The sequence below is a fragment of the Hippopotamus amphibius genome, chromosome 2, assembly GCF_030028045.1.
Source record: "Hippopotamus amphibius kiboko isolate mHipAmp2 chromosome 2, mHipAmp2.hap2, whole genome shotgun sequence".
In the NCBI taxonomy this organism is placed as follows: Eukaryota; Metazoa; Chordata; class Mammalia; order Artiodactyla; family Hippopotamidae; genus Hippopotamus; species Hippopotamus amphibius.
This window is the reverse complement of record NC_080187.1, coordinates 1,845,064-1,859,983: the sequence shown is the minus strand read 5'-3', so window position 1 is coordinate 1,859,983 and position 14,920 is coordinate 1,845,064. Positions and strand designations below refer to the sequence as shown.

Sequence of the window (14,920 nt, the reverse complement as noted above, 5' to 3'; positions counted from 1 at the left end):
CGTGGAGTTCAGCCTATAACTCCTACTGCACTTTGTTCAATTATTCACCCCCACTGTAAGTGGCTTTCCCTTGCTACTTAGGAAATACCTTGGAAACGGTAACTTGCTCTTTCTAAAGGACAGAACAATGTAAGGAGTGGAGATCACCCCCTCCTAGATGAGCACGGGGAGGGGAGGGAGACAGAGGAGCCCTGCTTCTTCCCAGAGCACGTTCTGCCCCCGAGACCCCAAGCGTACCACAGCCTTCGCACGGAGATGCAGTCGGGGCAGCCCAGAGAGGGTTCCAGACCACGGCAGGTGCCCCCACCCCCTGCGAGGGGCGGCCTGGCGGGACCCTTCCAGATGCGCTCTGCTCCCCGCCGATGCGGACGGACTTGGCCGTGGCCATGAGGCAGAAGCACGGCACACCCTCCCCACGTGCAGAGCCCCCACCAGAAACGAGGGCCACGAACCGTGAGGGGGCTGCCTAAAGCCGCTCCTCCCGCTTCTCAGAAGCCAAATCGCGTCTCACAAAGCAGGTTGGCATCAATTAGGAAAGGTTATTCAAATCCATCGTAAAAGGAAATTTTATTTCAGGTACTTTTTCCCCCAAATAACATACTACAGTTTCAAGAAATAAAAGTATAACCCTGGGACGGTCCCTGGTGGCCCAGTGGTTAGGAGGCAGGAGTTAGAACCCTGGTCAGGGAACTAAGATGCCACACGCCACGAGATGCAGCCAGATATAAATACATAACAGAAGACAACACACAAACACAAAGCATAGCCTAGACATAATGTTGGAATTATTCTCCTTTTCAACTTGCTAGAGCAGAGTATAGTTTGGGCCCAAACGGCCCGATCAGATACTGCTCTGCAGTGACTCACAGACAAAGTCAAGTCAAAGGAAACACGGGGAAGAGAGTCCACCTCTGGCGTGTGCACCCCCCCCCACATACACACACACTCATGCACACATGTGTACAGGTAAGTTAATAGACCTGCACACACATTTGTGAAACATGGGGCTCACTCACCCCGGTTTTACTTGGGCTCCTGGGACGCCGGGCCACCACCAAGGACTCACACATGAACCTTGTCACGTGCTCAAGCGTTGCGGCAACATGCTCTTCACAGAGTTAAATTCTAAATGGGTGGATGGGCAGCCGGTTGGAAAGCGAGGGGCGAGGAAGGTCGCACCACCTCCGCCGTAGGAACACGACACGGCTGTGCCGGGGCCCCGGAGGCGAACCGTTTACGGAGAGCTGCACCGCGGTTCCGTGAGCACAAGTAACGGCTTCACCACCACCGAGGCCGGAGACTGAAACCCCCACTACGGAAGGGAGTCCCGCGTCTGAAAGCTGGGGAGCGCGGGGAGCCCGAGGGAGCGGCCAACCCCACGTCCTGCGCTGGCCGGGGCTACGGACGGTGGTGAACGAAGGCCACCTCCACGCCACCCCAGGTTGACCGACGGTATCACGAAAGCCTGAGTTTACCCAGAACTCTGGCAGGACCGTGACTCCAGCACTGGCTGGACCGGAAGGGCCTCCAAACCTTCACCGAAAACAAATTCCACGGATGTCAATAGGACTGTGACAAAATGGCAGAGAAGCTGTCACACGTTTTGACTGCATAAAGGAGGAAGCTGGGAAGTGTCCCTTCTCTGGAAGAAGGATGCGATTCTCTGAGAAGAGGGACATGCGTTGACTAGAAACCACGTGACGTTTCTCTACAGGAAGGAGCCAGGGACGCTGACCCCCCCGAGCAAGCCACGATGACCTCACACAGACGTGGTCACGAAAAGCAAATTACTTCCTTTATTACATTTTAGTGCTTTCTTAAAATAAATATAACAATAGAATATCAAACATACAGTGAGAAATAAAGCACACGTGTGAACGGCACGGTCACAGGGAGGCTCGCCCGGGACTGCAACACCCGGCACTGGAGAAACCACACAGCTTCGTCACCTATTTACAGACAGTGCCGCTGGCTCCCGCCGTGTTCAGACCCGCCTGCGGAGGGCGAGGCCTTGCCGTTCCTCCCAGGGTCTCCGCACCACGTTCCCTCCGTCCTCGGGCACGCGGCTCACTCACCTGTTCATCTAAAATGACCAGTTTACCTGCCTTCACGTCTTCTCTTCATTGATCTTTAGTTTTTTCTGCAGTTTGAGACAGATTCAAGTAACACTCCCAAGAAAACATGCGTGAAACTAACATAAGTGACTCCAGAGTCTTCCGGCAGTCGGGTCCACTGGTCAGCTGCACAGGTGTCGGCAGAGCTGCGGCACCACGTGGAGGCCGGCGGGAACGTCTGGTCCGGAGAAGCACTCCTGACTGTCAGGACCAGCGTGGGGAGAACGGCAGCGGCGAGTACCCCTGCAACTGTCCTTAGCGAGCGACACAGCACGAGGCTCACTCTAAACTGAGAGCCGCACGCGCTCTTCTAGGAGGGCGCTGCTCTTCCAGAAGCTAGGATCAGGACGGGACAGATGAGGACGTAATAAAAACACTACAGGAACTGTCAGCTTAAGTGCATCACCTTTGAAGAGAAACATGCTCAGAGTGAAAAATATTCTACTTTACCAAAATCTGTCTTTATTAAAGTGAACAAATCATTAGCGCACCATCCCAAACGTACAGAACGAGGGCTGTACTTGGCTCAGCTTGCCCGTTTTCAACTAGGCCAACGCCAGCAAGAGTACCATTCACCATCCTCCTGATTGCATCAGTGAGACCCCTTCACACGTGTAAACGTTATCAAAGCAGAAGACAGACTGCAGGTTTCAGTGCTTTTAGTGAACTGGTATTTTCAGTAAACTTCTTCTGAGCAGCAAGGAACAAGAATTTTTTTCAGAAACCTTAGAATTGGATATAAACGTTGGCAGTAGACACAATCAATAAATATCATACAATTTCTCAAAAGCAAACGATTTCCCCAACACGGACTCCTTTCCTACAGACATTCAAAAGCCCTGACCCGAGGTCGAGTCTCGCTCCTATAATCTCGCAAGATTACAGCTGGCCAGCAAGAGGGGTGTCAGGTCATGTGCAAAAGGGGGTGAGGCGAGAGGCGAGGAAGCAAAGGAAATCACTTTTAATTTATACTGAAGGAGAACTTCAAGTAAAAGGGATCCGCCGCCTGGAGCTCTCGGACACGCGTCCCTTGTCCAGAGCCTCCACGTGGCGGTGACCAGGGCAGCCGCGAGCTGCTGGCCACGGGCTGAGTCCTCGCTCCAGCTGCACCTGCCGTCCTGTGTGCCGGGACCTATGGGAGGGTTTTCTCTTGTTGTCTAGAAGCTTCTCTGAAAAAGGTCTGAGGTTTTGCACACTTCGTACCCAAAAGGATGAAAATAATAAACACGGACCCAGCCGGCGCGGGTCATTTACGCGTCTGCGTTTTCTTTGGCACCGAGGGCCGCTTGGGCTGCCACAGGTGGTTGTGAATGGTGAGCGCGTCCACGCTGACGGACATGGTTTTGGCCGGGATCAGGTTGAACTGCTTCCGGTCTGAGCTGTACTTGTACAGTTTGTCGATCATCTTCTTGGTGATGCTCTTTGGGCCCGTGCCGGTGAGCTTGTAGATCTCCTCGGTGTCGGGGTAGTAGCAGTACAGCGCCCTGAACTGGCAGCCCGCGTCCCGGAACAGGATGATGTAGTGGTTGGCATCACACTTCTCCAGCTCCTGCGTGGAGGGGGTGAGGGAAGACACGGGCAGTGTGAGTCTCTCCCGCCGTCAGACCAGGAGGTGGCGGCCAGCGCCCACCCACCCGGGGCGGGCTTGCCCGGACACAGCACTATGGGATGTCGTTCCCTGGAGCACCCCCACCCCCGAGACTTCACTGAAGTCTAGGTGCCCAAGGCAAAACTGCTTTTAAAATTATGTGGAAAATCACACGAAAAGACACTCAACATCATCCGCCTTCAGGGAAATGTAAACCAAGCCACATGGGGCAGCTCCTCACACCCAATAAGAGTGCGGGTGCTGGTGTGACGTGTGAGCGCTCGCTGGGGGGGACGCAGCCATGGGGGACGTCAGCCAGGCAGCTGTTCAGAACGTTACACACAGAATCGCCACGTGACTCGCAATGCTTCCCTCAGATAGACACTCGAAAGGAGTTACAACAGGCACCCGTACAAGACGTGTGCACACGCATTTACGGCAGCACTCACAAGAGTCAAAAGCAGAAACAACCCAAATGTCCACCAACAGAAAAATGCATGAACAAGACGGTCCAGACATATGACGGGACGTCACTCAGGCGTAAACAGGAGTGAGGCACCACACTCCTCCCACAGGGACAAACCTCGACAGCATCACGCCGACTAAAGGAGCCACCCCAAAAGGCCGCCTCGGGGACGAGGCCCTTCACGGCAAGTGTCCAGAAGAGGCAAACACACAGAGGGGACTGCAGAGTGTGGGGCCGGGGCAGAGCGTGGGGAGCATGGGAGCGGCACAGGGTCCTTCGGGACGGGAGGCAGTTCTGGGATTAGATGGTGATGGCTGCACCCCCGTGGACAGACTGCACAGCCCCGAACGAGCACTAAGGGGGATTGCACATGGCGTGAGTGGTGGCGGCAACATTGTCACACCAGCACCTGGAGAGGGCACGACCCTCAGTGCTTGCTGCATTGCCCACCGCACCGTGCTCCCAACTGTGAAGCATCATCAACACAGAAACATCCTAAAGCAGATGCCCCTTGCACGTGAGAACCTCCCGTTTCACTTTCTAGCCCCGTAGTGCTCAGGGCACAGGCCAGGGTTCCTGCAGCCCCCCAGGTCTCCGCTTTCTACGAAGACTCCTCTCACAGTACCCCTGAGACGCTGCCGCTCCGCCCCCTCAGGGCACGCTAGCGCTGCTCAGCAGCCACGGGACACGTGGTCTGTAACAGATGGACACGGAAGCAGGTCACACGCAGCTGTCAGCGACAAAGCCAGGGACTAAAAAGATTCGTATAATGTAAAACAATGCCACGCTTCTCACTGTTTTTGTTTTGGAAAAGTGCAATTTTTTTTACAAATAGATACCATTCTTTTCAGCAGATAACAGGCTTGTTACCATTTTAAATAAACTTACAAACAAACATTTATAAAATTAAGAGGAAAAAGAAAAACCCAAAACTGAGAGTATAGTACTCATTTCAACTACATTAACACTCTGTTTAGACACGACCGGAACTAGATGCAAAGACACACCCGGGAGGCTCTTTGGTGGGGCTAATGGCAGACTCCGGGAGGGCTCACGCCAATGAGCACTTCCCAGAACTTCTGCCGCCAGTGCCACTGTCTCCTAGGTGAGCCACAGCTGCCCCCACCTCTGCAGGCAACCCTCCACCACCAGCAGGTCAAAACACCACATTCCAATCTCCTTCAGCAAAGGAGACTGAGAACGATGCATGAGGAACACACCAAAAGACGTGACAATTCCCACAGAGAGCCAGCTGAACACCCGCAGGCGACCTCGGACACCAGGAAGGACTGCAAAGAGCCCAACGTAACAGGGACAAGCAACCTATGGAGTCTGCACTACCCCATCAGAAGTCATGTAGGAGGCTCTGGGGAGGGAGCACTGACTCCAGGAGGCCAGAGCACCAGGGAGTCCTCAGACACAGGGAAGATTACCTGCAGAGAACTCTCACGGAGCCCTGCATCAGAGTCTAAGATTTGGGCTTCGTCTGACTGTCTGCAACTGCCAGTGCCGGACACCTCACACCAAACTACAAACAAGACAGGAACAGAAACCCACCCATCAGCACACAGACTACCTAAAGCCATATTAACCTCACAGATACCCTAAAACACACCACCTGACATGGCCGTGCTCATCAGAGACAAAAGACACAGAGCCACTCACTGGAAAGCAGACACCAGACCCCCCCACCAGGAAGCCTACTCAAGACACTGGACCAACCCCACCACAGGGAGCAGAGGGCAGAAACAAGAGGAATTACTACTAGGCAGCACAGGGAAAGGAGACAGCAAATCCTATAAATGAGACAAAATGAGAAAACAAAGAAACACTATGCAGGCAAAGGAGCAGGAAAAAACCCACAAGACCGAAGAAATGAAAAGGAAATAGGAAAATTGCCTGAAAAAAAATTGTGAGTAATAATAGTAAAGATGATCCAAAATCTCGACAACAAAATAGAGAAAATACAAGAAACAGTCAATAAGCACTCAGAAGAACTAAAAAAGCAAACAGACAGTAATGGACAACTAAATAACCAAAATTAAAAATACTCTAGATGGTATAAACAGAATAACTGAGGCAGAAGAACAAATAAGTGAGTTGGAAGATAGAATGGTGGAAATAACTAACTGCCACAGAGCAGGAAAGAGAAAAAAGAATAAAAAGAATGGAAGACAGTCTCAGAGACCTTGGTGGCAACATGAAGCACACCAACATTCGAATCATAGGCATCCCAGAAGAAGAAGAAAAAAAAAAAGGGTCTGGGAAAATATTTGAAGAGGTTATAGTGGAAAACTTCCCCAACACGGGAAAGGAAATAATTAACCAAGTGCAAGAAGCGCAGAGAGTCCCATACAGAATAAACCCAAGGAGAAACACACCAAGGCACATATTAATCAAACTAACGAAATAAACACAAAGAAAAAATTTTAAAAGCTGCAAGAGAAAAGCAAAAAATAACATATAAGGGAAAACCCATAAGGATAACAGCTGATCTTTCTGCAGAAACTCTGCAGGCCAGAAGGGAATGGCAGGATATACTGAAATTCCTGAAAGAGAAAAACCTAAAGCCAAGAATACTCTACCCAGCAAGAATCTCATTCAGATTCGAAGGAGAAAACAAAAGCTTTACAGGCAAGCAAAAGTTAAAGAGAATTCAGCACCACCAAACCAGCCTTACAATAATTGCTAGAGGAACTTTTCTAAGCAGGAAACACAAGAGAAGGAAAAGACCTACAAAAACAAGCCCCGAACAGTTAAGAAAATGGTAATAGGAACATACATGTCAATAATCACCTTAAACGTAAATGGATTAAATGTTCCAACCAAAAGACACAGACTGGCTGAATGGATACAAAAACAAGACCCTTCTATATGCTGCCTACAAGAAACTCACTTCAGACCAAGGGACACATATAGACTGAAAGGAAAGGGATGGAAAAAGATATTCCATGCAAATGGAAGTCAAAAGAAAGCTGGAGTAGACACTCCTATCAGACAAATTAGACTTTAAAGACTATTACAAGAGACAAGGAAGGACACTACATAATGATCAAGGGATCAATCCAAGAAGAAGATATAATAATTGTAAATATCTATGCACCCAACCTAGGAGCACCTCAATACATAAGGCAAATGCTAACAGCCATAAAAGGGGAAATCAACAGTAACACAATAATAGTAGGAGACTTTAACACCCCACTTACATCAATGGACAGATCATCCAAACAGAAAATAAATAGGGAAACACAAGCTTTAAATGACACATTAGACCATCTCGACTTAACTGATATTTATATGACATTCCATTGAAAAACTACAGAATATACTTTCTTCTCAAGTGCACACGGATCATTCTCTAGGATAGATCACATCTTGGGTCACAAATCAAGCCTCGGTAAATTCAAGAAAACTGAAATCACATCAAGCATCTTTTCTGACCACAATGCCATGAGACTAGATATCAATTACAGGAAAAAAACTGTAAAAAATACAAACACATGGAAACTAAACAATACGCTATTAAACAACCAAGAAATCACTAAAGAAATCAAAGAGGAAATCAAAAAATACCTAGAAACAAATGACAATGAAAACACAACAACCCAAAACCTATGGGAGGCAGCAAAAGCAGTTCTAAGAGGGAAGTTTATAGCAATACAGTCCTACCTCAAGAAACAAGAAAAATCTCAAATAAACAACCTAACCTTACACCTAAAACAATTAGAGAAAGAACAAAAAACCCCAAAGTGAGCAGAAGGAAAGAAATCATAAAGATCAGATTGGAAATAAATGAAAAAGAAAGGAAGGAAACAATAGCAAAGGTCAATGAAACTAAAAGCTGGTTCTTTGAGAAGATAAACCAAATTGATAAACCATTAGCCAGACTCATCAGGAAAAAAAGGGAGAAGATGCAAATCAACAGGATTAGAAATGAAAAAGGAGAACAACGGACACCTCAGAAATACAAAAGATCATGAGAGACTACTACAAGCAACTATATGCCAATAAACTGGATAATCTGGAAAAAATGGATAAATTCTTAGAAAAGTACAATCCTCCAAGACTGAACCAGGAAGATACAGAACATATGAACAGACCAATCACAAGTACAGAAATTGAGAATGTGATTAAAAATCTCCCAACAAACAAAAGCCCAGGGCCAGACGGCTTCACAGGTGAATTCTATCAAACATTTAGAGACCAGCTAACACCTATCCTTCTCAAACTCTTCCAAAATATAGCAGAAGGAGGAACACTCCCAAACTCATTCTACGAGGCCACCATCACCCTGATACCAAAACCAGGCAAAGATGTCACAAAAAAAGAAAATTACAGGCCAATATCACTGATGAATACAGATGCAAAAATCCTCAGCAAAATACAGCAAAGAGAATCCAACAGCACATAAAAAAGATCATACGCCATGATCAAGTGGGGTTTATCCCTGGAATGCAAGGATTCTTCAATATATGCAAATCAATCAATGGGATACATCATATTAACAAGTTGAAGGATAAAAACCACATGATCATCTCAATAGATGCGGAAAAAGCTTTTGACAAAATTCAACATCCATTTATGATAAAAGCTCTCCAGAAAATGGGCACAGAAGGAAATTACCTCAACATAATAAAAGCCATATATGACAAACCAACAGCCAACATCATTCTAAACGGTGAAAAACTGAAAGCATTCCCTCTAAGAACAGGAACAAGACAAGGGTGTCCACTCTCACCATTATTATTCAACATAGTTTTGGAAGTTTTAGCCACAGCAATCAGAGAAGAAAATGAAATAAGAGGAATCCAAATTGGAAAAGAAGTAAAATTATCACTCTGCATATGACATGATATTATACATAGAAAACCCTAAAGATTCTACCAGAAAACTGCTAGCACTAATCAATGAATTTAGTGAAGTAGCAGGATACAAAATTAATGCGCAGAAATCTCCTGCATTCCTATACACTAACAACGGAAAAGCAGAAAGAGAAATTAAGGAAACTCTCCCATTTACCATTGCAACAAAAAGAGTAAAATACCTAGGAATAAACCTGCCTAAGGAGGCAAAAGACCTGTATGCAGGAACCTGTAAGACACTGATGAAAGAAATCAAAGACGATACAAACAGATGGAGAGACATACCAAGTTCTTGGATTGGAAGAATCAACATTGTGAAAATGACCGTACCACCCAAAGCAATTTACAGATTCAATGCAATCCCTATCAAATTACCAATGGCATTTTTCACAGAACTAGAACAAGAAATCTTACAATTTGTATGGAAATGCAAAAGACACTAAACAGCCACAGCAATCCTGAGAAGGAAAGACGGAGTTGGTGAAACTAGGCTTCCTGACTTCAAATTATACTACAAGGCCACAGTGATCAAGACAATATGGTACTGGCACAAAAACAGAAAGGCAGATCAATGGAACAGAATAGAGAACTCAGAGGGAAACCCAAGCACATATGGGCAGCTTATCTCTGACAAAGGAGGCAAGAATATACAATGGAAAAAAGACAGCATTCTCAATAAGTGGTGCTGCGAAAATTGGACAGCAACATGTAAAAGAATGAAATTAGAACACTTCCTAACACCATACACAAAAGTAAACTCAAAATGGGTTAAAGACCTAAATGTAAGGCCAGACAGTAGAAAAATCCTAGAGGAAAACATAGGCAGAACACTCTATGACATACATCAAAGCTAGATCCTTTTTGACCCACCTCCTAGAATAATGGAAATAAAATCAAGAATAAACAAATGGGACCTAATGAAACTTAAAAGCTTTTGCACAGTGAAAGAAACCATAAACAAGACAAGACGACAACCCTCAGAATGGGAGAAAATACTTGCCAATGAAGCAACAGAGAAAGGATTAATCTCCAAAATATACAAGCAGCTCATGCAGCTTAATACCCAAAAAGCAAATAGCCCATTCCACAAATGGGCGGAAGACCTAAATAGACATTTCTCCAAAGAAGACATGCAAATGGCCAACAAACACATGAAAAGAGGCTCAACATCACTAATCATTAGAGAAATGCAAGTCAAAGCCACAATGAGGTATCACCTCACACCAGTCAGAATGGCCATCATCAAAACATCTACAGACAATAAATGTTGGAGAGGGGGCGGAGAAAAGGGAACCCTGCACTGTTGGTGGGAATGTAAGCTGGTACAGCCACTATGGAAAACAGTTTGGAGGTTCCTTAAAGAACTAAAAATAGAACTACCATATGATCCAGTAATCCCACTCCTGGGCATACACCCAGAGAAAAGCATAATCCAAAAAGAAACATGTACCATAATGTTCACTGCAGCACTATTTACAATAGCCAGGACGTGGAAGCAACCTAAATGCCCATCAACAGATGAATGGATAAAGAAGATGTGGCCTATATATACAATGGAATATTACTCAGCCATAAAAAGGAATGAAATGGAGCTACATGTAACGAGGTGGACAGACCTAGAGCCTGTCATACAGAGTGAAGTAAGCCAGAAAGAGAAAAACATTGTATGCTAAGTCATATATATGGAATCTTAAAAAAAAAAAAGGTACTGATGAACCCAGTGACAGGGCAAGAATAAGGATGCAGATGCAGAGAATGGACTGGAGGACACAGGCTTCGGGGGGCAGGGGGCAGAAGGGAAGCTGGGACGAAGTGAGAGAGTAGCATAGACATATATACACTACGAACTGTAAAACAGCTAGTGGGAGGTTGCTGTATAACAAAGAGAGATCAACCCGATGATGGCTGATGCCTCAGAGGGCCAGGACAGGGAGGGTGGGAGGGAGTCGCAAGAGGGAGGGTATATGGGGATATATGTATAATCACAGCTGATTCACTCTGGTGTATCTCAAAAGCTGGTACAAGAATGTAAAGCAATTATTTTCCAATAAAGAGCTTGAAAAAAAAAGAAAAAAAAAACAAAAAAAAACAGACGAACCCAGGCCCTCGGGATCCGCCCTCCCCGGCTCTCATCACCGCCTCCGCCTCCACCTCCACTGCTCACGGCTGTGCCGGGCCAGGCAGCCAGCGTTGCCGTTCAGGAGGCAGTGGGTTCACCTCCATCCTCTCCCCATAGCTGCATTCGCCCTCTCACTCACTCAAGGCAGAGGCGAATCCCTTCGGCGCAGAGGCGAATCCCTTCAGCCCAGAGGCCCTCCGTAGCTGCCCTGTGACCTCTGACCCCCCAGAGCTCCAGCCAAACTGGGCACTCGGTCCCACCTGGAGCCTGGGACCTCCCCCGATCCGCGCGGCACCCCCTCCCCACTCCAGGCCCCTGCTCAAATAACTTCTAGTAAGGCCCAGCTGGCCGACCAGCCTTCTGACCTCTGCGGCCACCCTTGGGCCCTCGTCCTGCTCCCCTTTCGCCCTTTCCCGATGGCAGCCAGAATCAGTACCACCTGCTTTTGTAAACAGGTTTCTGGGGATGGAGCCGCCCTCTGGTCAGCACGTGGCTGTTTGCACACGCTGACATCACAGACAACAGACCAGCCGGGCCGGCAGCGCTTACGTGAGACTCCTCTGTCGAGGCCGCTCCGCACCCAAGATGCGGGCTCCACAGCCCAGGCCTTCAGGTCTGCTCCCGGACCAACCCAGAGGCCAGAGCGGCTCGGTGGCCTGTGAATGGAGAGGAGCCCCGCCCCCACACAGGCCCGCCAGCTGGGGCCTCAGTCAGTCCTAACCTAGACCCTCCTTCCAGGTCTTCCACCTGCGGCGGCCACCCCCACTCACTGTCAGAGTGACCGAGGCCCGCTGCCCCCAGGAAGGACAGAGACAACCGGCATTTTGCCCTAAACTTCCACTTTTCCAGTGGTCCCAGCTCAAAGTTGGGGTCCCTCCTGTAAACCCTCCTGTCTCCACCCACGACACTGCCTGTGACCCCCGCAGACACCCTGCCTTCAGCACCAAAGTCCACCGATTCTCCCCATAAAGAAGTCTCACCCGCTCCCCATTCACCAGCCCCGACCCCAGAGCAGCCTCTGTCTCGTAGTCTGAATTCTGCTCTTGCTGGGAGCCGTCCCAACCACGAGGGCCGTGGAGCACTGGGCAGTGTGAGCAGACACACCCGCATGTCCTCACACCCGAGTCACACGTGTGCCGTGCAGCGGCCTGACCTGTCAACAGTCAGGACGCTCTCCTCTAGGAAGAACCCTCACTTGTAAACGCCCTTACTCTACGTAGAAACCTGGTGCTGAGATTGATACTTGCCTCTAATATTGAATTCTTGTGAGGCTCGTTCACTTTCCCAGCCAGACAACAATGGGATACGGCGTTGTGAATAATTGGTTTGTTTGATTTGCTGCTGGGCTCCTTAAACAGCTTGGGACCTAAGACAAACAGGCCAAGATTTGCAAGATTAGTATCTATGGCGCACACACAGGCAACAACTCTGCAGAAGCAAGCAGCAGGTAGCCTAAATCAGGGATGCTCACAGTTTTTTGAAAACAAAGAATAATAGCCCCTTCCACTCTATGAGAAACTTCTAATTTACAGATTTCAAATAAACTAAGGAAGAGGTTTAAGTAAGTAATAACTTATTCTCTTTTTAATTTTGATTTGACACAAAAAAGACAAGGCCAGAACACAATAATTTTTAAAACTCTAAGATTCCAAAGTGCTGAAGACACTGTAGTGAGCCGTGAGCTGTGCAAACATAAAGGCCTGTCGCCCACCACGCCTGTGACCTCCCCGCACAGACGTGGCCGTGCATCCCTGCCCCACGGAGAGCCGGGCTGTCACCTGTGTACTCGGCCACGGAGGCGAGGGAGGACGCAGCAGACGCCGTCTCCCAGTCTCTGTCAGTGCTCCTGCTTGGGTTGCGGCTCAGGATAGGCAAGGCTTCCAGAGACTCGACTCTGCTGGGAAGAGGTACGGGGTGGCACTGTGAAGGCGGCGGGCACCCTCCTCTCACCCACACCTGGCAATGGCTGGCAGGATCCCACCCAGAAACGGCCAGGCTGCACCATCGGCACATGAAGGACCATCAGCCGTGCCAGGAGGCTGGCGGCCACAGTAGGGAAAACAGCTGGTCTGCTCTGCAGAGAACACGATGACAGACCTGAAGCTGGACACAAAGACCCCACTCTCGGGCACCAGAGGGACCTTGTCAGGGAAGGTGCACCCTCACACTTGGTCCTGCTAGCAGGGGATCTGGAGGACCAGGTTTGGGCCGTCTGTGCCGCTGCCAGGGAAGGAAAGAAGGGCACAGCGGGCTGAGTCCAGAACCCCGGTGGGCCTCTGTGACTCTCCGACCCCTGCAGGGCCGTCTCCACTGAGCTGGAACGGAGGCCTGTGCCATCCAAGAGAGGCAGGCGCGGGCGAGTCTGAACCCAACCCCGGTAGCCAACCGTCTGAACAAGCTTCCAACCAGAAGCCAGAGTCCCTAGGAGGTGTCTCCACAAAGCCCGTGGCAACAAGAAACACCCGACGAGTGGAGAGGCAGGACAACGCACATGATCAAGGACGGGAGAGCATGCCCACCAGAAAGCCAGCCCCACTGGCGGTGGCTGCCAAAGGCGAAGGGCAGAAGTTCAGTGCCATCGAAAGGGTCCCCAGACCTCCTCCCAAATCACTCCTTAATCACAAATGGAAATTCTCTAGTGCCCGTAGGAAAACAGCACCTTAACCCACATCAAGGGGACACGCACAACAGGCTGCACTGAGAAAGACACATCCTCCTCTCTGGGTTGTTCTCGCCAAAAACGCACAGCCTGGACCTACTCGTGGGAAACCCACTCAGGGGCTTGCAAGAAAATAACTGGCCCACACTAGACAGACGCGTCAAGGCCCAGACAGACAAAGGAGGGTGAAGGCCCGTTCGGATGGAAGGAGCACAGTGACTCAGCGCGACCGTGCTCCCGCCCAGCCGGGGCTCAAGGACACTGACCACGGGCCACGGCGAGCGTGGGCCGCAGACCCGACGTCCATGCTGGTTTGATGACAGTGGTGCTGCAAGACGACATCCTCATTTGGAGGACGCACACACTGAAGTGCTTAAGGATAAAGAGGATGTCGCCAATGCACTCGTAAACGATTAAAAACGAAAATATGTGCAGGGCTTGGAAGGACAAGGAGACAAAGGAGGACAAAAATGTCAAAACACGTCACCAACTGGTAAACTTTGATAAAGAGCAGTGAGTCCCTATGATATCACTACCACTTCTGTGGACACACCAAAACCACAGCCGCAGAACCACCGCCCGCCCGCTCCCCCGGCGCCCGCTCACCGCTGGGAAGGCGTGCCCCCCGAATGCACGCTCTCGGGCTCTGTGGTCGCTGCGGAGGCCAAGGACAGGCTGGAGCCCGACTGGGCTCGGCTCAGGTTGTCAGCTGCCAGAGACGAGACAGGACAAGCTCTGGTGAGACGTGAGCTCGTTCCCCAGCGTCTGGGCGGGGGATAGAGAGCCGGGTCCCCCCCGCCCCAGCCCCCCTCCACCTCGCAGCTTCGGGGCCACAGGGGGAGAGCCTCGCGCCGCCTGCTTACGGGGAGAGGCGCTCTTGGGCCCCAACTCGCTGCCCGGCTCCTCCCGGTGCACGGACTTGGGCCGCGGCTTCTTGGGCCTGGAGCGGGCCTTGCCGAGGCCCTGCTCCTCCAGGATCTGCTGCTGCTTCCGCCGCAGGTACTCCTGCTTGATGAGCTCCCGCCGCGCCTTCTCCTCCTCCTTGCGGATGCGCTCCTCCTCCGCTTTCCGCCTGCGGGAGGGGCCCGGGGTCACGGGGCGCCTGCACCGCA

The 14,920-nt window shown here is 49.8% G+C and overlaps 1 protein-coding gene across 7 annotated transcripts in view; it reads right to left on the bottom strand.

The window, feature by feature from the left end:
• Window positions 1–1,754: 1,754 nt before the first annotated feature.
• Window positions 1,755–14,920, bottom strand: part of CAMSAP1 (calmodulin regulated spectrin associated protein 1) — a 60,221-nt gene continuing 47,055 nt past the window's right edge. For 4 of the 7 annotated variants that reach the window (XM_057720997.1, XM_057720999.1, XM_057721003.1 and 1 more), the window contains 5 exons: window positions 14,672–14,880; window positions 14,415–14,517; window positions 12,928–13,046; window positions 12,397–12,515; window positions 1,755–3,663 (listed from right to left, as the gene is read on the bottom strand). In XM_057720997.1, the coding sequence (XP_057576980.1) occupies window positions 3,361–3,663; window positions 12,397–12,515; window positions 12,928–13,046; window positions 14,415–14,517; window positions 14,672–14,880 (853 nt within the window). In that variant the 3' untranslated portion in view covers window positions 1,755–3,360. The remainder of the gene's footprint in view (window positions 3,664–12,396; window positions 12,516–12,927; window positions 13,047–14,414; window positions 14,518–14,671; window positions 14,881–14,920) is intronic. The other 3 variants (XM_057720998.1, XM_057721000.1, XM_057721001.1) reach the window with 3 other exon arrangements.